The sequence below is a fragment of the Papaver somniferum genome, chromosome 8, assembly GCF_003573695.1.
Source record: "Papaver somniferum cultivar HN1 chromosome 8, ASM357369v1, whole genome shotgun sequence".
Classification (NCBI taxonomy): domain Eukaryota; kingdom Viridiplantae; phylum Streptophyta; class Magnoliopsida; order Ranunculales; family Papaveraceae; genus Papaver; species Papaver somniferum.
In genome coordinates, this window is record NC_039365.1 from 102,474,859 (window position 1) to 102,501,024 (window position 26,166).

A 26,166-nucleotide genomic window follows, 5' to 3' on the forward strand; every position below is an offset into this window, starting at 1 on the left:
TTCTCAACTTCCCTTCTATAGATCGACGCTCATCCCTCTTTGTGACCGAATTGACTCTGGAACGACCATTTTCTTGGTTTAGGCTGGAGTCATACAAATTGATCTCTCGAACTCAAAGCACTCCCGTTTAGAGCATTTGTTAAAGGTTTAGGCAATTTGCTCAATTGAGGATCCGCATGTCGCATAACACTCCACTTTTCCTAAAAAAACCAGCGAATCATTTTTGCTCGTCAACAAAGATACCTTAAATGGAATATCTGATATGTATCCCCAGAAATCTACGGATATCGATACAGCGCGGGATGCGTCAACAATCTTGACCTTACCCTAGTAAAAGTCTGGTGGCCGGTGGGTGGCTTAAATCCAACACCATTTGCTTATACAAAAACTTACTTTATTTTAGTAAAAATTCTCAAATTCCTCGGCGGCTTGGCTTAATAAGTTTGGCTTCCTCTGTAGTTTTCTCTTCTTCATCTTCTCAAAATCTAAATCCCTTCATCGGTGGCGGGAATTTTTCTCCCACATTAGTAACTAATAACTTCAGATTGATCCTAACAAATAACGATGATTGCCCTAATCAATCGTAGAACTTCATCCATACTTCATTCTAAACATATCATCTCCCTTAAATTCATCACTACTTACACTAGTAAAGATTCTTCCTTTACCTCTATAACTTCTCAGAATGAAGATAGTGGTCTTTATGGATTCAAAATCTTAAAATCTGCTAAGGGTTTTCGTCGCTTTGTTGATGAAGCTATTGAAAGGTATGCCTTCTATTGGACATAAAAAATGCAATATTTTATTTTTTGTTATGTAAATTTATTTGAATTTGAATATTAGGTCAGGAGAATTGGTCTCTTATATATCAGAATCGCCTTCTAATGTTGAGATTATTCGATCCATGGATGAGATATCAGATACGGTAAGGTTTTGCTCAATGAATTGATTGATTTGTGTACTTAATTGTACTGATATTGATTGAGTACTCATACTCTGGTACTTATTAGGTATGCTCTGTAGTGGATTCAGCAGAACTTTGTCGGAATACTCATCCCGATAGGTAACTTGATAGTTTGAGTAAATGATGATTGTTGTTTAACTTTTGTGGGTTTACTGAAAGCTCTTCTCTTTTACATTTTTTTATTATAGAGAATATGTGGAGGAAGCTAATAAGGCGACTATGAGAATTCATGAATATCTACATGTGAGGTGACTGTTGTCTATTTAATTATGCTGTTTTGAGTTTTTGTTTGTTCTGCATTGGATTCTCAATGCAATTTGCACCCGTATTCTCAATTCCGAAGGAGGATCCTATAAGTAAACAATGGAATTTTTCTTCTTTTCTATGTGTTCCATTGTGCGCAAAGTCATGTAGCTTATATCTCTTGGAGTTTTAGTCATTCGAAGTAAATATACATAGTTAGGCGTTGATGATGTATGATGTGCAAGGACAATAACAAAAGCTTTTTATGCTGGACTTTCCTTACAGTTTCTGAATACAAATCATTGCCTATACAATGCGGTATTAAAGGCAGAGCAAGGTAGTCTGGATACAAAAGAAGCTCAGAGGGCAGCCCATTCATTACGTGTTGATTTTGAGAAGGGAGGAATCCATCTTCCTGCTGGTAATTTATTATTTGTGTCATGGGTTATTATTTTCTTCACTTTATAGACAAATCAATTTCTCTTTTTTTGTAACTCCCGCTTTCATTTCACAGACAAGTTGGAGCGAGTTAATCAGCTAAATATCGAAATTGCTCAGATTTGTAGACAGTAAGTATATCTTATTTTGCTCAATCTATCCAATCATAATAACAATTAGAGAAGTGGTAGCTAAACCCCAAGTATTTAAACGTATTGAGATTTCTACGCTGTTTGATCCCAAGTATATTTGCGAGTATCTTATCTTTATTGAACATCACTTTTCATCAGTATTTTATATATGATGTATGTTAATTTCAATCTTAGTCTCTGTCCAGCTATACCATTACTGTGAACAAGGTCATCTGGGAGTTTTTGTGAACAGGATATTGAGTTTTAGTATTTTCTGCTCGTAGTCAAATCAATAGTGCTTGTTTCTTTTCTTTTCTTTTCTTTTCTTTTTTGGGAAAGGGAGACATTCTTTTTTATCGATTCTGAGTAAATCTCTTGTCCTTTGTGGTTTGTCAGGTTCAATGAAAATATTATAAACGATCCAGGTTTTGTAGACATCTTTCCAGGTTCACGTATTCCGAAGCGTATCCAACATCTCCTCAGGCCCATTTACTCTGCATCAAAAGAAAAGGGTTTTCGAATAAGCACCGACCAGGGCACTTTGTCTTCTGTACTGCAATGGGCTTCAGATGAAGAGGTAGCTTATAGGTTGGATGTCTTCGATTGCTGTTTGTATGAGACATTTGGTCTGACCAACATGCAGGGCCGGTAGTAGCCAGAAAAACAGGGACTCCCAAACTATCTTGTGGAGTTTTGGCTGGATTTGCTTAAATCCATGAATTAGATCTATTTGGTTTTTTGAGCCTCTATTAACCAAGCCTTAAAACCTATACATGCCTATGTATTGATCAGGTGTGATTGTTTTCCAGGTTAGAAAGCAGTCGTACATTCGAGGAAATTCTACTCCACATGCGAACCTTGCTCTCCTTGATAAGCTGATAACTGCTCGTCATGACCTTGCACAGGTCATCTCTCTTCACACTTAGTGCATTCTTCAACATCGTATCAATTCGTAACTATGTAGGATCAACAAGACATTACCAAATAGATCCATGAAAACCAACTGGCACTTTGACACCGATAAGTTGTAGAAATATAACCAACTTTCTTCCACACATTGTACACCAACTAATTAAATGTTGGTAGTTAGTATAATTTTTCTCAGGGGAGTCATCCCACACAATGAGGTAAATTACAATGCTTGGAAGTGGTGTTTCATATTCTTTTCTAGGGGTGGAAGATGGAACCCTGCCGATGTATACTTGAAAGATTTTCACCATGAAGTCTCTCTCAGAAGATCTGCCACTTCGTACTTTTTCTGGTCGTCAACGTTACTATACATAACAGACTTTTAACCGGAACTAATATGGAAAGAAAAACCCGAAGCATGGAAAATAGATGAAATATAAACACATGATATACTCTATGGAAATAAAAGCTAGCCTGATGTGTGTCTGTGCGTCCATTTTTGTTTGTTTGTTTGCTTTTATTGATGTTGCAACCATTATCTGACCTTCTCAATGATGTATATAGATATTAGACCATAAAACGTATGCGGAATATGCGGTTCATCAAAACCTGTCTTCATCACCAGAGGTTATCAAGTCTTTTTTGGTTGAAATGGCCGAGCTTGTTAGGCCTAAAGCGGACAAGGTAATTGTCTTTACCAGGCATCCTTATTAGCTGCAGGCTGTATCAGTTTTTCTTTCTGGATAACTCTGTCGTATTTTTTATATTTTATTACGATGCCTTTCATTATAGGAATTCAACAAAATTAGAGATTTTAAGAGAGAAAGATCTGATTATAATAATGGAGTACTGGAGCCTTGGGATGAGGCCTATTTCACAGGGATGATGAAATCTTCTGCGTACAACTTAGATTCCTCAGTAAGCTTTCACATTTCTGTGAATTCTATCTGTTTGGTAGTTGATGACTTGATGCAGGTTATTTCGGTTGGATTTCCATAATTAATGGCAACCTAAAATCATGCATTATTTTTAATTTTCATGGAGTTTCTGAAGTATTTTTGTTTTCTTCCTGAGCAGGCCATATCAGCATACTTTACCTTATCACAGTGCATAGAAGGTTTGAAAATGCTCGTTCAGTCATTGTTTGGTGCAACTTTCTACAGCGTCCCTCTAGCACCCAGAGAATCATGGCATCGTGATGTGCTAAAAATGGCTCTTCATCATCCGGAAGAGGTAACTGAGCTTTTTATTTCTCCCTAAATATGCAGCTCTATTGTTATCAATTTTTTCAACTACTGTTGCATGATCTTGAAGATTAGATTTCTCAGTTTGTGGCCCTTTTAACTCAGCTTCTTTGTAATCTTTCATAAGAGTTATATCTAAGAAATAATGCTTGTGGTAAATCAAGAAGTATAACCAAGTTTTGATTTAGTGCCAGTTTTCATTATGGGCCAAGCTGTCAACCATGTTTTTGTTTATCTTTTGTTTTCTTTACCCAGCTGTATCCTGTATGAAATCCTCTGTTGCACTAGTAGCATGGTGGTTCAGCTACTTCACTCATCCAACCAGTGTTATTTTGTTAGTTAGTAGCCACACAGATATGTGATTATCCAAATGGGACCTTCTTATGTAGTTTTTTGTTACTTTGCCGACCGTGCTCTATTAACATTGTAAGGCTTACACTTATAAACACAGGGTGATTTGGGGTATATTTACCTTGATTTGTACTCGAGGAAGGGAAAATTCCCAGGCTGTGCACATTTTGCCATTAAAGGTGCGCGTCGAATATCAGAGACAGAATACCAACTTCCTGTATGTCTCCAGCCCTTTATTCCTTTTTCTAATTCATCTAATTGCTGTTTTAAAATAATAATTATCCGTATCAGTTATTACTATATATAGGCAATCCTGCAGACACAGTTTTGCGTTGAAATGGCCTCTCTACTTTTTAGCATGGCCTTAGAAGAAGGCTACAGAGAATTTTCTTTTAGCTCATGCAGGGTCATATAGAGTAACATTTAACCTACAGGTGATAGGTTTAAATTTGTATTTCAATATCACAGTCGTTTTGGAATCAATTTGAATTTCTTGCTTTTTTCATTGCATGATATATTTCTTAATCCAAGGTGCAGGTTTAGTCACATACCTTCCACTGACTAGTTAAATCTTGTTTTCTTGTTGACTCGTGAAACTCCCCAAGGGAAATGGGGGAAGTATGATAATGATGATACTCTATTATAACAAAAGTGGTGCAAACAACAAGTCACCTTTTAGTTCTCCACGAGATTCCGAGTTTCATTTTCCTGTATATCATTCTCAAATTGGACCCGCTTGTTGTTCTTAGAAGTTAGAATCATATATACAACTTGATTATTTATAATGATATGGCACAGTGTTATAGGCTAGTTCTCTGCTAATGAGGAAATGAAAAACAGAGATGTTTAGTTGTGAGCGATTGACTCCAAAGCCTAGCCAAGTCAAGCAGATGATTTAGGGTTTGCTTAGTCTTAAGAGACGAAGTGATTGGTTTGATGGGGAGGGAAATTGAGGAAAGAGAGAGTACTGTCCTTGGGTAAGATTGTTGTGAATGTCGATCCAAAAACCTATTTATATGAGAAAGCACAGTTACCCCTCGGGGTGGGTTTTGATTTGGTGGATCGATGACTGCCTACAACGCCATTTTCATAATGGGAGGAAAGTGAATTTACTAATAGTGCCACAATTGTAGGATTATCGAGTACACGAACTACCCACTACAATCACGAAATACTGTGGGGAGTTGCAGCCGCAACTACCACTATGTGACCAAGGGGTAACAGTACTTTCTTCTATTAATAGATTTTTTGGTTGACATTTACAATCCAACAATTTTACAGAAGAAGGACATAACGTCATAACTGCACGAGTGTATTCTAACTTTCCTATTGCTTCCCCTTCCTGCAAACCAACTCCTTTCCCGATTGAACAAACCCTGAACTGCCATTGGCTTAGGCAGCATGGTCAATCTCTCGCAATTCAACATCCTTATTTCACATTTTTCGCTTCTAGAAAATTACCTAAAAACACACAGTTACACTACACGTTCGTCACTGAAATTCTTCAAGTAGATGTGGGCTTTGCCTCCAAAATAGCCCTTAATTGACATGTGTCCTTTGGAGATGAATTTAGAAATGAATTCATAGATTAACTGGTTAATGTTCGTCTTTAACTGTTTGAGCTTTCAGGTTTATTGGGTTTAACATGTTACTTATACTCATTTTTTCCATCAAAATAATGTAGGTTGTAGCTCTTGTGTGCAATTTCAAGGCTCCACAGGTTCATCAGTTGCCAGACTTGACCACTGGGAAGTTGAAACTCTCTTTCATGAATTTGGTCATGCTCTCCATTCCTTACTTTCTAGAACGGTAGTCCTTCCCTCTCTACTCCTCCGAATCTTAAGCTTACACTGTCTGACCTTTTTGTGCTCTTCTGACATAGCTGTCATTTAAATTTGTAGGATTACCAACACTTTTCAGGAACTAGAGTGGCTCTTGATTTGGCAGAAACACCTTCACATCTTTTCGAGTAAGTATAAGCTCTTAGGAGTTGGGACCATCATTATATCTGTTAAATTGTGTGGAAAGGTAATGTCAAATGATCGTGCAAGTTTTTTTTTTTGTCATTGTTATTGTTTTTGGTGTGTTTTTCATTTTCAAAAAGCATAAGAAGTCAAAGAAAGTCATCAAGCATATCGCCTTTTGCGTCTAAGTTTTGTGTACACACAACTAATTTCGCGAAGCTTCAAGTTTCTCTTTAACTTTTCTTAAAAAAAAAAAAAAAAAAAAACCAAGTTCATCGTGATAGATTCAAAATTTTTAAAATTCTCGAGGCCTAGGCTGGAAGGCGTTTCTAATCTTTTCATACTTTTACTTTCATTTCTCTTTGTTAGGTACTATGCATGGGATTACCGGGTTCTGAAGACATTTGCTAAGCATTATTCTACTGGTGAAGTTATTCCTGAGAAACTGGTTGAATCTATGAAAGGTGCTAGAAAGATGTTTGCTGCAACTGATCTTCAGCGTCAGGTTTATTTCTAGAAACCTTATCTCCATCTCTGATCAACTTTTCTATAGTCTACCTATGAAATTTTAGCTCCACATGTAACCAATTGAGCTTCAGCATCAGGTTTTTGCCTAATCTTTGCTCCATGTCTAATTAAATTTATACAGTTTCTGTTACAACCTATGAAATTTTATCAAAGAATAGCATACACTTTTACAGAAAAAACCTTGGTGAATGCTGCACAACATTTTTGATCAATATAAAGCTAACTTGATAGAAGCTTATAAAAGTGCAAATGGATGGATAAACAAACTGTAGTTAGAATAGATACATTCTATTGATTAGATTGTTTCTATATAATACTTATCGATTGATTATTATTGACATGATCACTAAAAACTTATGCCTCTCTATATGGACTTGACAACGAGTTAACAACTAGTTAGAGACTAAGAAGGAAATAATGATTCCTAAAAAGTTTCTAGAAGTAGTATTGACACTTTTACGCACGCAGATATATACTGACTTCGATAACCAAAACATATTTTGTATGCTTTCTCTGAGAAGTTATCTAGAAGTAGCATATAAGAATGATGTTGCTGTTTTTTCTCCTGCCTCCTAGGTTTTGTACGCGTTGATCGACCAAACTTTATTTGGGGAGCAGCCATCATCATCTGGAGATACAATGGCGGTTGTTGCGGATTTGAAACGGCAATACACGAGTTGGAATCATGTCGAAGGCACTCATTGGCATACAAGGTTCAATCACCTTCTAAACTACGGAGCAGGTATGGGATGAACTTTCTTTTGGATCAATGAAATATAAGCTACTTAGATCCAGTATAATTAATTGCCTATTGTGAAAGAGAAGACACAACTGTGACTCCCTCTCTCTCCCAGCTAGTAACAGAAGCCATTATTCGTTTGTTTCTTTTTTGTTTTGCAGGTTATTATAGTTATCTGTATGCCAAGTGCTTTGCCGCAACTATATGGGAAGAAGTATGCATGGAGGATCCACTGTCACTGACGACAGGATCCAGTATTCGAACTAAGTTCTTGCAGCACGGCGGTGCGGAGGACCCATCTGTTTTATTGAAGAACTTAGCGGGAGATCAGATTCTAAGATATCACAATAAAGGAGGATTCTCCCTGACTTAACTAGCCTCTGCAAAGAAATGAAATTGTGAAAGATGCCAAGGCCCTGACAATTATTATAGTCTCCAATCTCCATCCGGATGTTTTACTGGAGAGAGACTAGTCTTGTCAGTTGGCATTTTTCTAAAAACGTACCAACTTAATGGTTGGTCCCTGATATAGTCAACTGTGGAACAAAAAACAATTCCTCTATTCAAGTACCTGATGATTCATAAGGTGGTCATTTTGTAGTTTGTATACTAGGTGCATGCGAGCAGAAGTGTTAACAATCTCAGTAGTACTGTTCGGGTATATGAGAGCAGTTTTGAAGTCCAAGAGAAGTAAAAAAACTTTCTAGTTGGGTGATTTTCAGTAACAATACTCACAAGTGCTTAAAAGGTCCAAGAACCATGTAACCAGAATAATGAGAATCAAATGTTTATTGCAACAACATTCTAAATAAGAAATAATCAACAAAATTTTTTTTTCATTAAATGGTTTCAACAATCATAACATTGGAGCCTCCTGGTAATTCACTAGTTCCAAAAATCGCCAATGTAATTCGGCTTCCGCAATTGCTGAACCAAAAACTCCAAAAATCAATCAGTTATAAAACTTCTCAGAATCTCTACCAACAGTTTCTTTCAAGAGGATTTCTGGGTGCTGGGTTTGCTATAGCTCTTGTAATTGCTACTAACCAGAGTGCCTCTGCTGTTGAATTCCCCTCTGTGATGGATACTTTTTCTTCTCTGCAACTGAATGAACCTCAAAATGCTCTTTCTCTTCCAACTTGGGCTATCCATGTCTCCAGTGTTGTTGAATGGTAACCCTCTCTCTCTCTTTCTCTATTCTTGAAAACTATAGTTCAATTTTGATTTATTATTGCAGTTTTTTGAAATTTCAAAATTGATTGTCTTGTAAAAAAGGATAACAGCAAAGATATTGGTTTGGCAATATGGGGAGAAATCTGGTTTTGAATCTTGGAAGGGTCTCTCCTGGGTATGGTAAGTGATTCTTACCCCTAGAAATCTAGTTATCATTGCTCTTTCTTGGTATTCTAAAGTTGCATTGCAGCATTGATATATTTCATCAGAAATTGTTATTGTTCTACTTGGCTTTATTGAGCAATATATCATCATAATGTAATCATCATTATAGTGGCATTTCTGTTTCTATTTACAAATTGCTTGTAGGTAATGTTTGAGATGGTTTTGTTGATAACTAACCCAGTATTTGGAAACAAATTGAGCTGCTTTAAATCAGTGTTGGTTGTTTTACGACTCCATGTTTTATAATGATAACATCTATATTAAAAATTATTCTGATATGTTGTTTTCCAACTAGTTCAGGTACCCCTTCTTGGAGGTGCGTTTTGCGCGTGCACATGGCATTTCTTCTATAACTTCGAGTCTCTCAGTGTAAGAAGATTTATCCTTTTGCATGTCAACTCTTACTTTATGCATATCTGTATATAACTCAATGTTTCGACCAAAACACTCTTGCCATTATATGGTATTACATAATGTGGCTTTGTGTATGTGCTTTACCCTACCTTAGAATCGAAGTGCCTCAGCTAACTTTTAAATTTCTATGTGCACACTGTTAACTACTCTATTTTTATGCGATAATATTGTTCGGGTTCAGATTCTTCAGATTTAAGTGTATGAAATTGAAACATTGCCATCTATATGTTGTCCGCAACATGCAAAATATTTCTATTTCAAAACCACATCAAAACATACCTTTTGTTTAATCAGAATTTGTAGTTCTTATTTCGAAATTGTCCTGCAGTTTCTTATGCATGACATATGTGTATCGAATAACTTGATTATTTTCCGTGACTTGTAGATTTTGGTAGCTCTTCAAGCGGCTTTGACCGTTATTGGTAACTTCACAATGTGCATTGCTGCATTCCGCATATGCAAATTATCTCAACAAGGCCCTGGAAAACTCTGAAATATTATTATGTCCAATGTTCTACCTTGATTTCCTCAACTTTCTCCTGGGAAGCAGTGAAGGTCCACGAAAGTCCTAGTAAATTGCCTGGTAAGCTCCTCTTTGTGCTTTGGATGATACTTTAGATGCCATATTACGTTTGTGCAGATTATGTACAATGGTTAAAAAATGACTTGCTCCTCTATTTTATATGTAATTATTTTTTTGTAGATTAACATGAACTGAAACAGGCTGTTACTTATTCATGTCAGAAGGTTGACTTCATTATCATTTAGATGACATTGGATTCGTGGAAAATGTTTAGCTATAGTGTGTAGAGAGCTTGGTGATTAAGAAAGGGGTTATTATTACTCAATACTCGTTTTTCTTTTTTACTGACACCGTGTAGAGTTTACACCAAACTTAGTGTGCACAATTCACACCCCCATGGAAATGATATAAGGATTATTTTTTATCTAGACTGTGAATGATGCCGTCTCTGTGTAAAATTATATATCACAAACTCTAAGAAATTTTCTAGACCCAGATAACAAAAAATCCTTAAAAGTAGAGGCCACTTATAAAGCTAGATACTTCTAGACGGTTAATAACTGTTTTAGAACATGTTTGAATGATAGAGATGACTTGTCTTAGTAAGCTGTATATGGAAACTTTTGCAGATAGACAAGTAGATGTTCATATTGTACCAATTTACTTCATACATAAAAGTCAGAATTATTTATTAGGGGTGTACTGCCACCAACATCTTAGACTTAGCATACAATGCGTCATTGGTTTTTGGCGAACATAAAACAGTTTCCATACAACTTACATATTCATCGAGGACACACAATTGCTGCAACAAACTTGAATACACCTTTATTTAAGCATCAACCCAGGTAACAGGCAACTGTCCCCATTGTTCTTCTGGAACACCCAAGGCTCTCCATACTGCTTTTGAAGCATCAACTATATTTTTGTGGCATGGTGGTTGTTTTAGTAATCCACTTTTTTGTTGTGTCAAAGTGGTATGTAAAAAAGAGTATAAATAGGAATGAGCCAGTGAATGCTCGTACTCATAGTAGTGTAGTACCAGTACTATTTTATCAAAATCAACAACCAATCACATTTTGAGCCATGAAGACTAGTCCCTACTGCAGATGGTCTCCATGAGTCTTGATCAATTGAATTTCTAACCTAATTATCACGTCTATGGTGTAGGGTTCTCTATCCGTATTGACTGACTTTCCCCTCTCTTTTCTACTGTGGAAATGATCAGTTATGCTTTAGCTTTTGCAATCAGATAAATGAAAAAGAAACTCATTCAATTCCAAAACGTAATTGAAGGTTTTTTTTTTCTTTCTTTTCTTTCTGGTTCATATGGACAATTGTTTATCCTTACTTCTCATCTTTCATTTGTTTGCATTTCATAGTAGTTTTTGATGTAAACTCACAATGACTTTTGAGTCTTCACTCGACCAGTTTCCTTTTCTTTTTTTTCTCCTGCAATGTGATTTTGGAGTTTGTAACCTTTATGTATTTGTTCAAAGATTGCCCAGTTTATCTTACTTGGTCAAACATTTATACTGAAAAATGAAATGTATCTGTTTTCTTCCATGTATATATCTCATGCTTTAGTTTGTCATTCTCGTTCACAGTTGAATGACTTCAAGTAGACAAGTGCTATTGTATTCCAGTTATGGACACTCCGCTAGTGTATATTTACTCTGCCTATTAGTATTTTTCCAAAAGTAATACTAGCAAGTAACAAGCAGTCCTCAGAGAGATGCCAGTGCAACTTCTCATTTTTTTTACCAGGGGATTCTTTTAGTACCATATTTCATAACGAGCATTGAAGGTGTGCAACTTGTATCCCAAAATTGATGTTGTGTACGTTAAGAGATAAGTTAATGCTTAGATATGTTGGTTGCAGTCAATGAGGGGCTGGTTGCATTTGCATGTCATTCGTTTTTTGCAGCCCATGCAAATGGTTGGCCCAAAGCCTCGAGCCTTATCTAGACGGCACCGTTGACGTCAAGTCCACTTGGGAGTCTCCGACCCCACTCTTGACCTTGAGGTAAAGCCAACCAAGTACTTTCAATTTACTGTCGGGCAACTGTCAGGCTTAAAGCGGATACTGCAGCGACATGAGGAACCATTTGGAAACAATGAAAGTAAATACTACAGGATGGCAGAGCTAACTTTTTTTTTTTCCCAAATGAAATTAAACGATTCTTAGTATTAGAGATCTGATTCATATAAATGACAAAATATAATGTTTTTAATGTTGGTATTTATAATAATTATACAAGATTTTGGAGTGATTGCAAAGTTTAAGTGCGTAAACAATCTCACTTACATGTTATAAATTGGGCACTTGGCCAAGAACAACATTCCTAATTCCCTCTTTACTTTTCTCTCCCAAAATCCTCACTTCTACATGACTATGCAGCATCTGAGTTTATGCTTTTTTGTTGGTAAGTTGGGATCGAACCCGAGGTCTTAACTGTATTATAGGAGCAATATGATCAAGCTAGACTGCTTAACCCCGAGCTTTCATGGGAAATGCAGCTGCTATTTAAACTTAATTGGTTACTCTCACGACCAGGTAGAACTTGGGTCTATCCTATCTTACCAACAAGGAAAACGCATAAAACTTGGGAATTAGTGATGGTGTGTACGCATCCCTTTCTCAAAGCTGTACTTACCAATTTAATTTTTCGGAAAATGGATCATTTGTCCAAATATTTTTAAAACATGGTTCAAATGGACGAGTAAAAATTATTATGAGTTAAATGAACCAAAAAGATAGCAAGGATGAAACTGGATTTATCCTGACTTAAACTTAAAAAATAACAAGGATGAAACTGGATGCATCCTGATGTAAATTAAAAATAAGAAAAAATATTTAAAAATGGGTAGGATGAAACTGTTTACATCCTGACTATTTTTACATTTTTGTCCATTTAAACAATATCAAAATCTAAATATCTTTTTTCACCCAGGAATTATTGATTTTGGTTTTTTTAACCAATTTTGTGTCAATTTTTGGTATCATCCAACCAAGTGTCAATTTTCCAGATTAACTGGACACACAGGGCTTAACAAGCAACTTCGTCTGGTGCGATGGGTTAAAAGTAAGAAGCGATCATATTCTTACTCTCTCATTTAGTGTTGAAAAGACAGGCTTTCGACGAAAAAGAATGTTTATAACTTTATGCTAATTTCTAATTACAACACAGCTATTTCGACACAAAAGAAGGACGGACATTTGTATGTTTGAATCATGTAACCATCAGTCTGCCTGCTATCAACAATCAATTAATAAATGATAATCTTTTACGTGTAGAGAGATCCTATTTTTATTCACTTGTTATGAAATAATATTTGCGAAATAAAACCCTGCCACGGAATATATGTATGTACGCACTTCTACATATACAAGCATATATGTATTTATGCATCAGACCAGACAATATCCAACTGGCCCCAGTTGTCACCCGAAACACCCAATGGTTTCCACACTGCCTTTGAAGCGTCAATAATGTTATCGGAGCACCCAATGGTTTCCACACTGCCTTTGAAGCGTCAATAATGTTATCGGAGCACGGTGGCTGATAATCATGTTCATCATCGCAATCTATTAGGAAATAGTCTATATTTGAGTCATGTATTTTAGGAAAAGCTAAGTACGTGCAGTTCACGTATTGTGTCTTGATGACCAAGACATATGAACGTATAAATATCTAAATAATGAATGAGAAAACTAAGACTTGTCGAGAACTTGACATGGTCTCAAGAGCCAGGTTAAAACCCTAACCCTAAAATTTTCAAGTTCTTTTTAAGGGATGGGAGAAGGAGATGGAACAAACTCATCAGGTGGAACAAAGGGAAAAGACATAGTCTATGATTCACCGAAGAAAAATCCGGTGTATCATCTTGGATCAAGTGATGGTCCTGGAATTCTAATTACTTCGATTGCTTTGAAAGGAACCAATTATGATGAATGGGCTAGAGCCATTAGAAGATCTTTGATAGCTAAGAGGAAGTTTGGTTTTGTTGATGGTACCATTAAACAACCTGAAGATCCTAACCAGTTGGAGGAATGGATTGCTGTCCATTCAATGGTGGTTTCCTGGATTAATAACACGCTGGATTCTTCAATCAGATCCATGTTAGGAGATTATGACGATGCGAGTCTTCTATGGACACACTTGAAGAAGATATTTTTTGTTGTCAGCGGCACAAGAATCTATCAATTAAAATCTTCTTTGAGTGAGTGTAAACAAGGGAAGTCTGAGAGTGTTGCTGTCTATTATGGAAGATTAAACAAAATCTGAGATGATCTAGTGACATATATGAAAATCCCACAATGTAGTGTGGTCTTTGTACCTGTAATATTGCAACTCAGGTAACTAGCTTGCGAGAAGAAGATTATCTCCACTATTTTTTGATTGGCCTGGGTGGTATGTATAGCTCACTGCGTGAACAATTTCTAGCACGAGATCCTTTACCAACTATTGATGCTGCGTACCAAACTGTGGTGAACTCTGAGAGATTAAGAATGGGAGATGGTCTTCTATCTAAAGAAGTGCAGGAGAATGTGATGACGCTTAAAGTGCAACCTGATCAGACATCAACTACAAGCACGTATGATGCTACGAAGTTTTGTAAGCACTGAAACATAGTTGGACATTCTGAAGATAGGTGTTTTCAAATCATTGGCTACCCTGAATGGTGGGTTGAAAGATATTGTGGTGGTAGAGGATTTGGTAGAGGCGACAGAGCTGGTGGTAAAGGCCGAGGTAATTATGTGCCTGGCAAAGGTGGAAGAGGATATGGCAACACCAATACGGTGCGTGCAAATAATCTGAATGTACCAGCAACACATCAATATAGTGGTACTATATCTACAGATGGAGCTGTCTTGGTTGGCGTAACAGCGTCTCAGCTTCAACAAGTGTTGGACTATTTGAGTTCAAGCAAATCAAAACTACAATTGCAAGGTAAAAAGAATCGTACTTCCTGGATTGTGGATACAGTGGCTACGAATCATGTCACATGTAACATTGATGACATGATAGAAGTAAAAAAAATTACGGCATGCTCAGTAGGCTTGCCAGATGGAAAGTCTGCAAACTCTGATAAAATAGGGACTGTGATTCTTCCTGGTGGTTTGAAGCTTAACAATGTTCTCTATGTACCTCAAATAACATGTAACTTGATCTCGGTCACACAGATGATCGATGAGTTAGCTTGTATTGTGCAATGTACTAACAGTTTATGTCCTATACATGACTGGTTGACGAGGAAGGTGATTGGAGTGGGTGAGAGACAAGGTGGACTATATCTGTTTCGTGATGTACCTTCAGTTAAAGTGCTTGCAGTTCGTGGAGATTCGTATGAGCTATAACATCAAAGAATGGGACATCCGGAAGAGAAAGTATTACAAAAGATACCAGCTATGAGTAGGTTAGATAGGAAGAATAATAATGCTTGTGATATTTGTCCACGAGCAAAACATCGTCGAAGTAGTTTTCATAATAGTCAGAGTAAAGCTAGCTGCATATTTGAGTTAGTTCATTTGGATTTATGGGGGCCTTACAAGACACCTTCGTCTTGTGGAGCTCATTATTTTTTAACAATAGTTGATGATTTTTCAAGAGGTGTGTGGATTTATTTGATCAAGAATAAAACTGAAGTTGAATCGGTATTTCTTAACTTTATTGCTCTTATTAAACGTCAGTTTGACAAGGAAATCAAAAATGTTAGGAGTGACAATGGAACATAATTTAATGCTTTGCGTGGTTATTTTAAGACCAACGGAATCATATTTGAGACGTCTTGTATTGGTACACCCCAACAAAATGGGAGAGTTGAGAGAAAACATCAACATATAATGAATGTTGCAAGAGCTTTGAGATTCCAAGCTAATTTACCAATACAGTTTTTGGGGGAGTGTGCATTGACTGCGGCATACTTAATTAATCGAACACCAACACCTTTGCTCAATAATAAGAGTCCATATGAAATTATGTTTGGAAAGTTACCTCCATATGATCAGTTGAGAGTGTTTGGATGTTTGTGTTATGTGCACAATCAGAATAGTAAAGGAGATAAGTTTGCAGTCGAGGAAGAAGGTGTGTATTTCTTGGTTATCCATTTGGTAAAAAGGCATGGAAAGTTTATGACTTAGACACAAAACAATTTTTGGTGTCAAGAGATGTAGATTTTAATGAACATCAGTTTCCATATATGATATCCAATGTTGAGCAGTCAAATAATATTGCTCCATCAAGCATTGAAACATGTTGGAGTGATGATCAGGATAGAGAAGAAGTACAGTCTCCTGGAGAAGTTATTGAAACTCGGCAGCCTGAGATGCAGCAACAACAAAGAAGTGATGATACACATCTTGGTATTGAATGTGCAACATAAGAATTGCAAGGAAGTGTTCAATAACAACCTGAGGAGACTGAACATGATGCTTCATCCAATGACACTTCGGTGGAAGTTACGGTAGATAATAACATCAGTGAGATGGGTAAAGGAAAACGTCAGAAAATTCCTTCTAGCAGACTCAAGGTCTATGTGACGCATACAGTACGTGAAAATAGTCCACCTTCCACTCAACCTACACAATCATCATCCTCAGGTACACCTTATCCTTTGACATATTATCTTAGTTGTGATCGTTTTTCTGCTGTGCATAGAAAATATCTTGCAACTCTAATGGCTGGAAATGAGCCCAAAAGCTTCAAAGAAGCTATGAAGCATCCAGGATGGCAAAAATCTATGGCAGAAGAAATAAAATCTCTAGAGGAACAAGGAACATGGGAATTGGAGGAATTACCACCTGGTAAGAAGGCATTAGGAAGCAAATGGATTTATACAGAGAAGCGTGATGAAAATGGGAATTTGATACGTCTAAAGGAAAGATTGGTGACATTTGGGAATCATCAAGTTGAAGAATTGGATTATAATGAAACATTTGCACCAGTGGAAAAGATGACAACAGTTCGTACTTTTCTAGCCATTGCAACAGTTAAGAATTTGGAAGTGCACCAAATGGATGTCCATAATGCATTTCTGCATCGAGATTTTGAGGAAGAAGTGCGTATGAAGATACCTCCAGGATTTTCCAAAGGAAATTCCAATTTGGTATGTCGAATGAAAAAATCGTTATATGGTCTTAAACAGGCGCCTAGGTGTTGGTGTGCAAAGTTATCAACAACCTTGAAGAAGTATGGTTTTAAACAATCATATTCAGATTACTCTCTTTTTACTATGACAAAGGAAAATATGTAGCTTACTTTCTTAGTATATGTTGATGATCTGATTGTGGCAGGCAATGATCTTGTTGAACTTCACAATTTTAAAACTTACTTGGGACAATGTTTCAAGATGAAGGATTTGGGAAAGTTGAAATATTTCTTAGGATTGGAGGTGGCTCGTAGTAAACAAGGTTTCTATATATGCCATAGAAAATATGCATTGGACATTATAATGGAGACATGATTATTGGGTGCAAAACCTGCAGAGTTTCCTATGGAGACGAATCACCAACTGGCATTGGCAAAAGGGAATATACTTGATTATGTGGAAAAATATAGAAGATTAGTTGGCCGTTTGATTTATCTGTCAGTTACAAGACCAGAGATGGCTTACTAAGTGCACATTTTATCACAATGTATGCAACAACCTAGAATGGAGCATTGGGAAGCAGCACTTCATGTGGTTAGATACTTGAAGAAAAGTCCAGGACAAGGAATGTTGTTGCGCTCTGATAGTGGTCTTAATTTAAAAGGACTAGTTGGTCACCCGTGCTATGCACGGGCCAGTGTCTGGCTTATGATGTTTTAAAATTCAATAAGCTTATGATCCTGAAAATTAATAAAACATCCAATAAACTAATAAAAACGCAATGTAATAAAAGAAAACAAATTAAAAAGTTATGCCTTTCAGACTTTTTCTAGTTTTGATATTTTTTAAATTTCTGGAGTTTATGCTTTCCTTTTTTTGCTTTTTAATGTATTTTATTTTTGCATTTTCTGGTCCATTCAATCATTATGTGCATGTACTTCATTAGCAAAACCGTCATAGAGATCGCGATACATGATAATCTGCTCAAAACATTCTCGTTTGGCCATTTGATTTTTTATAAGTTCCCCAGTTTCGATGATGTCCTTCGATATTTTTGGTATATCATTGAGGTTAAATAGATGTAGTAATTTTTTCAATAACTTAATAACTTTTTCTGGTTTTCTTTCTTTGCACAAAACTAAAAATACTTTAAATGAAAATTAATCACTAAATGAAAGAATAATTAGAACTAAAATAACATAGAAAAATCAGAATCAAATACTCTCTCTGTCTTTTTTAATTTATCTGTCTTCTATTCTGTTTTGGTCTGTCCTTTTTACTATCCGCTCTTTTTATAGACATATTTTCTCATTAAACTAATCATTTTTAATATAAATTTAATCCTAAATTTTATATTGTATCTCAATATATAAATAAACAAATCTATTTAAGATGTTTCTTATCAACTTTCATTCCTTTTTAAATAAATAAAAATATTAACTATCAGATTCTTTATAAAGTTTTTTATCTATCTCCATTCCCTTTCGAAATAAAAATATTTGCGACTATATTTTCTAAATAAAAATATTTATGGCTATAAGACTCTTTTAAACATTCCCCAGAATAATAAAATTACTTGATACATTTATTTTTATCAGTAATAATACAACATTTAATATGGTTGGTCACGAGATTCTCACAGGTCTCTTTAATAACTTGACTTAGTCAAATAAGACAGTTAATAAAAAACATAAGAAATACAAAATAGAAATTACAAACATTCAAGGATCCACATAAGTTATTAATTAATTCAGAAAACATACTTACATAATATTGTAACCCACTTGTATTTTTGATGGAGCAAATCATATTGAACCGGAAACACTTTCATTTGTTCATGTACTTTGACTTATGTAGAAACTATAATTACTTCCCTGGCGCAAGGCCGTCTTACTCGTCTAGGGTGTCCTATGCGAACTTGAAATTTAAAGTTTTTTATGGGTTACCAAATCATTATAAGAGTTAAAATTTTAGATTATAGGAAAATAGATTTTGTATGTTTAGCGCGATAACTTGAATTAGGCTATGTCCGTAACAAAAATTTCAGCTCTTTTGGTTAGATTTTGGGTTCTAAGCCGAAATTTTGGCATAAACTACCGCCCAAACTGGTTGCTGTTTTCAAAAGCTAAGATTTTAAATAAATTTTGTAGCTGTTACAAACCATTTGCTAACAACTATAAGTGTTACAAATTATCTGTAATGCAAATAAGTGAGATAGAACACTTTACTCATTATATGTTACACATTAACTACTATTAGAAGAATCTTTTTTTATTTTGACCCCTTAAAATTTGGGGCCCTAGGAGACCGCTAGTCCGCCTTGCCCCTAAGACGGCCCTGCCCAAGCGATTTCCACTGAAACGGATTACAGAGTCTCTCCAATTCATCACCGTCTTTTCGAATAAAAATGTATCTGCATTCACAAATCTCAGACATATAGTATACGCTAAACAATCGTGGAGCGAGGAATTATTTTTCCTTAGTGGGGGAGAGGGAGTTGATTAACCAAACCAAGGACAGTTTTTTGATAAGCTTGTTTTATGACTTTATCTACTTCATGTCTTCCGTACAACGGTCTCATAGGTTGAAACTTATACATGCAATTTATAAAACAATATCTGATCTTTTTCAATTTTTAGTTTGGAATTTTGGTTCAGGTTCCATCATAAATTTGGGTGCTCACATTTCCTTTAAAAACAACATTATCCGAGTATCTTAGTCACCCAAGTTATATACACCATAAAAAAACAACATTATCCACGCATCTTATATGTTAAATGCAGTTCATTATATGGTTAATCATTTGTAATCCAAACCGACGCATTTTTAGTATTTGATGTCACTGTCACAGTGGAATAATCCAAGTACAATACATGCTTCTCTATAAGTCTTGCAGAAGCCTACGCGGTCCTTCGAAAATGTTCAGCATACGAAAATATCTTTCTACTGCATGCATATGATGAGTATTGTACAGTCTTTTTTTTTTGATAAGCTAGATGCAGCTAGCACACTGAGGATTCAAGTTCCTGAACAACTGAGTCTACCAAATTCATTTCGTTTTTTTTTCTTCTTATCATCCATTTTGTTGTTTTCTTCTACTCCATTGTGTCAGGTTATTGCCCCAAATGAACTTTGTTGGAAAGCCTGCGTAAGTCAGTTCTCTAATCAACTCCCAAATGAAAATTCCCTTCTGCATCAATTACATATTTCAAGGACAAATGACTATCCCTGATAAGTATTCGTCCCTTGACTATCCTTGCAATCTAAAAGCATGATACTCATGCGTGCCTGACGCTTCATCGTGGCATCGTTGAGATATAAGTTTTGTGTATTTAATTTAGGAATTACAGACTAACTCAACCTGCACCCAAATCAAATCTTAGGTATCTCATCACATGATTGCATCTATATTCATGCTACGATTTACCCTTGCTTCTTCTGGATCCATCCTTGGCGATCTCGGAACTACTCCTATAACTGTATTCCTCCTTCGGACACTAATAATGCATTTAAAACAGTAATTTAATATCTCATGCAAGTTGAACAATAATACACACATATATGTACATACATCTCACCTAGACGTATTCCACGTGTTCTCTTATTTTTCCTCTCTAATATCACACCCTACGTCGCAAACGATTTAGTCTTGCTTGTAACGGAGTTACCGACTCCAACAACCTAACTTGTTTAATTGATTTCCTGCATCGATTATTGCATTAACAAAAAATAAAATTTTGTTCCCATGAAACTCAAGAATACCAAAGTATTCATCGGAATCGTAAATATGTGTATGCCAAACGTACATTCGGTTGATGTCACTAACTGAATATTAATTTTAGTTTGTTTTGCGCCACAATTTTCACAATTATTTATAAACTTTTCAGGGTTGTTCCAAGGTACTGTGAGCTGCAATTTCAGGTTGATATCTTGTTGAAGATTGTGTATACCCCAACATTGGTCTTGATTGGAAACTTTCCCACCATCTAATATATTTCAGGTAACATATCTCTTAATACAGTTGGAAATATGTGTTAGGAACCGTATCTAGTAATCAGTCCTAACACCAACACTATCTTTGGATTCTCTTTAACATCCTAAATTTTTTTAACGAAAAGACGCGACTCTGGGTAGGATATCAACAAACATATTATTGTAAGAACCCACAATATCAATAGGGAACCACTCACTAATTCGCAACTCTGAGTTATCCTTAACTTGTAACTCAATTTTATCTTATCTGTTGGATGTGCTGTATGCAAAAATGCTATTCCTAAAGTAGGTTCTTGTAGTTTGGAATCACTCTAGTTTGAACAATTATTGACGCCGCTAACCACACCGATGCATAAGGCCCTTTTGCATGTCAAAGAAACATTCCGTTAGAGAGACTTTTTATTATTAAATTATCTGGAATCAGTTTTTTACAAACCCAAAACTCCATTGGATGCTGAAGTGTAAAAAATCTAATCAGCTGCATCTCCATCAGCCCGTTTGTCACTTTCCTTGCACGACTTACGCTTGATACGGATGTCCCGTTGGGCAGGCGGAGGAGGACTAAGATTTGTTGGAGTAAGCAGGAGAAGTAAGTTTTATTTTCGAGGCTTCGAGGAAGAGAAGTATCAGGTATGTCTGGGGACATTATAGCTCTTTTTTAGGGATAAGACGCTTGGATGTTACCTGCTTCTCCTCAATTAAGTCCTTAATAGTATCATACAATATAATATTAGAGTGATGATACACACCGAAGGTGTGTACCACGATCTGCACCGCAAATAAATCCAAAGGCTGTTAGGGCAGTCATAGGGGGATTTGCAGGAGGTGGGGCCAAAGGTGGTGCCCTTTTTTTTCTCTCTCACACGGTACAACCGCGGGATTTCCTCCACGGTACACCAATCATTTTCGATAATATTAAGTCTGTACCATTGTTATATATGCCATATCACCTATAATATTTCTTCTTCAAGTCGATTGGGATTCGAGTGCAACCCTTACAACTATTGGTATTTGACACGAATGCGAATAAGCCAATAACTTATAATGCAGTCGACAAACATGAAAGAGTTTATATCAGTGAACTGACTAAAGTCTAAGACAAACCAAAGAAACTCAACCTATAATGTAACCGTGATGAACTCCCACGCCATATCACTTATTAGACCCCTTTGTCGAACCCTTGGATGTCACCCCATACAAATTCAGGGTCTTCATAAACACAAAGAACCTAAATTAACCTTTAAGCAAAAGAAACGATTTAGTCGAACCAAACCAACAACATGAAAACACGCATTTGTTATCTACTGGAAAATCAAAATATTCTTCATCTAATATAACCCAAAAAAGTTTTCACAAATCTATCTATTTCTAACATTCTCCTTCTGTTTCTTGATCTTAAAAACCTTCTTGACAATCTCGTGCTCCTAACCCAAGAAAACACAGATAATCCTACAAATAACAAAGAAATTTTTAGTTAACAACATTCATTCAAGTTACCGCAAATCTGCAATGGTCTCATATATGACAATCTTCTTGACATATATTGTTGATTTAAAAATATTCAAATTGAGTACGTTTCTCATATGATCATAAAACCTAAAAAAAATAGTGTAATGGTATATGTGACAGTTTAATCTAAGCTAGCCTAAGCGATTATTCCGTTTATGAAGTACAATTTGAATGAGAAACGTAAACGGAATAATCGGTTAGGCTAGCCTAAGCGATTATTCCGTTCATGTCCAGGAATATAATTAATATTTTTTATTTTATTTTTTGTGTTTGCTTTTGTACACAATTGAGATATATTGAGTATTTTCTACACATTTAAGAATGAGAATCTTTTTTTTATGGAATGAAAAATAATATTGAAACTCATTCATCATTTTGTATCTCATTCATCCTTGAATTGATTCGATCACATATTACAAAAGTGAAGCAGCAGGGACAAAATCATGCGCAAAATCATAAAAGGGAAAAAATCATAGGAACTGTAGCAATAAAGATATGAAACAAAGATAACCATAGAAAAAGATTCTCACTACCTCACCTATACACTCGTACGAAAGTAAACGTCCATATTTAATTTTATTGTTTCAATATTGACTATGAGGAACGATTAAGATCAACTGTAAAACAAAACCAAATATAAATTAAAAGGAACAAAAATACTAAAAAATAAAAGGAATAAAGGAATAAAAAAAAAACTACGGTTGCGTAATAGAAGATGTTTAAGGACTGTGAACTATGAAAGATAAAAGTTCATCGCTTCATCCTTCGCTGCGAGGATATATTACCATCATCTGCAAAAAAAAAAAATCAATCTCCAAAGTATAAAACCAAAAAACAATAAAATTATAGGAGAATAAAAAACAATAGGGTAAATGATAAGAGTTTACCTTTGTGCGAGTGCTTTATATAGAATTCGACCAAGTCCGGAAATTCCATAAATAGAAGACGATTTATTGGAAATAATACCAATTTATGGTAGCCATATTTATCTTCTGAAGAAGGCAAAAACTAAATCTTGGAAATAATATCGATTGATATTCGTAAATTTCTTACCATAATCTGGTTGAAAAGAAACTGCATCATGCATTCATGAGGAAAAAAAAATTGAATTGGGAAAATAAAAATATAATAAGTCATGCTACTGTTGAAGGCAGCAAATGCAGGAAACAAACAAAAAAATTAAGAATTGGGAAAAGAGAAATAAAGTGAGTCATGCTACTGTTGAAGGCAGTAAATGATGAACCCAAAAATTAGAAAAAGTAAGAATTTTGATTGCTAGTGTAAGAATAAACAGAAAGTTGATCTGGTTTCAGGTACACATATTATTCGCCCCAAATTCTTTTTCCCATGGAAAACTAAAAATGCTCAAAACACATATTCTAAGAAACAAAATATCAAACTCATCACCTCATCTGTACACGACATCATTGAATGCTGATTTATCGCTATTAAAGCAAAGAGATTCACAACCACCATCTGCATATCAAAAACCAAACATCATCAAAAAGATCCGATATTCATTATTACTATTAACAATAATAAAAAATGAATAATAAAAAAGCAAGAAGAAAAAACCTTAGCGGAAAAAAACTCACCACGTGATCCCAACCTTACAGAGCACTTTATATAGATAACATGAGCATGAAATTTCCAGGAAAACAAAACCTCAAAATAGGTAAAACAATATTTAATTTAAGGAATAAAATCTTGATAGGTATCAAAATCTCTTTAAATTTTGGACATATATATTATATCCATATCATCATAATCAGTGGTTGGAAACATATTAGTATACAAAATCCGGGAAATATCAAGACATAACAAAATTAACAATTCACCTTATTTAATCTTTCTTTTTTTAATTTATTTTACATCTATTTTGTTTTAATTATGGTATAAACAAAATTAAAAAAAAAAGTAACGTGTAAATGACGTTAACTAATTCAACAATATTGCTCGTTTTTTTATTGTTGTTTTGTATGAGCTTAGCCCGTTATTTTTTTTTTGTTTGTTTGCTCGATTATTTATATGCTAATCAATATTTGTTCGTTTCAAATTCTAACGATTGCGCAATTTTTTTTGTTATCAAACAGGATTAACAATAGAGTTATTTGCAAGAGAGACACATTCTCTGATCGAAAAGTTAGTATCCACAATCAATTTAATCATTTTTTTAAGTTTCTCATTATCAGAAGTGTCATCGGGAATAATTGATTTTAATTGATAGAACGAAATTGTAATTAGGAAAAGAGAAATTCGAAGAGTTGTAACAGGACATTGGACATTGGATATATTTTTCATAAATTTTTTTTAATTTATTAATGTTATAATCGATGATGTGATTGATTGCGTGATTATTTTCGTGATTGATGCATGATTAATTTAGTTTTTGGGTGAAACCGTGAATGCATGACTTAATTATTTTTGTTAATATTTAATTTTTTGAGATAATCTTTTATTGGCAGCAAAATATTTGTTTCCAAAAAAAATACGTGGAATCTTTTTGCACTTTTCCTTATGGTACACGTCAAATAAACTTCCTTTTTAAAAATTCGGTGGGGCCAGAATCAACGAGAAGCTCCGATTAACCACGTCGCTCGAAAAAACTCTGTTTTTATATAAAGAATGGTGTGATTCAGATTGGGCAAGCTGTCCATTGACTAGACGTTCATTAACATGATGGTTTGTTCTTCTTGGTTTTTCTCCAATTTCTTGGAAGACTAAGAAGCAGCATACAGTTTCTCGTTCCTCAGCAGAAGCAGAATATAGATCTATGACAGTAGTGACGTGTGAATTGAAGTGGTTGAAACAGTTGCTTGGTGATTTAGGAGTTCATCATACTCATGGGATGAATCTCTTTTGTGATAGTCAATCAACACTATATATTGCTCAGAATCCATTATTCCATGAACGAACAAAACATATAGAAGTTGATTGTCATCTTGTTAGAGATGCTATCATAAGGAAGATTATATCACCCTCCTACACGCCTACAACGATGCAATTGACTGATATCTTTACAAAAGCCTTAGGAAAAGCTCAGTTTAAGTTTCTTTTGTCCAAGATGGACATTTGTGATCTGCATGCTCCATCTTGAGAGAGGGTATTAGAAAATAGTCTATATTTGAGTCATGTATTTTAGGAAAAGCTAAGTACGTGCAGTTCACGTATTGTGTCTTGATGACCAAGACATATGAATGTATAAATATCTAAATAATGAACGAGAAAACTAAGACTTGTCGAGAACTTGACACAACCCATAGTTGAGTCACACTCATCAACAACCATTGCAACAACTGTCCGTCCATTACCTGTTATAGCTATGTTGTTCATACACCGCTGTCCACCGTTAAACCATCCTGTAGATAATGCTACCACCGGAGTATCGTCAGAATGATAATTGTTATCGCATCTGGATGGATCACCACCATCTCCATCTTTCTCAAAGCTATTGATAATCAAGACGGCTTGACCAACAGGAGGTGAACATGTGTACATTGGATAAGTTTCTCCTTGTTCACAACAGCCAGAATAGTTCTCTTTGTTACATCCACCTGGTGGTGGTGTTATACCATTGATTCGCCACCAGGTATGCATGTTTGAGCTTCAACAATCTCTGAATAACTTGTAATATTTGTAATAAAGAGAGCTAGTAAAATCAAATTACACGAGTTCATAGTCGCCCCTTTCTTCATCTTAATTTTGCTTTGCTAATTAATCTTTTCC

At 35.3% G+C, this 26,166-nt stretch overlaps 1 protein-coding gene and 2 pseudogenes across 1 annotated transcript; 2 read left to right on the forward strand and 1 right to left on the reverse strand.

Moving 5' to 3' along the window:
• Positions 1 to 443: 443 nt before the first annotated feature.
• LOC113302365 lies at positions 444 to 8,311 on the forward strand (annotated as a pseudogene).
• Positions 8,312 to 8,354: 43 nt separating this feature from the next.
• On the forward strand, positions 8,355 to 9,282 carry LOC113305864. Its single transcript, XM_026554857.1, has 3 exons — positions 8,355 to 8,683; positions 8,787 to 8,864; positions 9,210 to 9,282. The coding sequence occupies exons 1-3, from the start codon at positions 8,355 to 8,357 to the stop codon at positions 9,280 to 9,282; spliced, it is 480 nt and encodes a 159-aa protein (XP_026410642.1).
• A 1,324-nt stretch (positions 9,283 to 10,606) lies between these two features.
• Positions 10,607 to 26,135, reverse strand: LOC113305865 (annotated as a pseudogene).
• Positions 26,136 to 26,166: the final 31 nt, after the last annotated feature.

Bases quoted from the DNA above. Each gene is read 5' to 3' on its own strand.
- LOC113305864 (XM_026554857.1), top strand. From the start codon at position 8,355: ATGGTTTCAACAATCATAACATTGGAGCCTCCTGGTAATTCACTAGTT. The intron at 8,684-8,786 runs GTAACCCTCTCT...CTTGTAAAAAAG, and splicing joins GTCTCCAGTGTTGTTGAATG to GATAACAGCAAAGATATTGG. The intron at 8,865-9,209 runs GTAAGTGATTCT...CAACTAGTTCAG, and splicing joins AAGGGTCTCTCCTGGGTATG to GTACCCCTTCTTGGAGGTGC.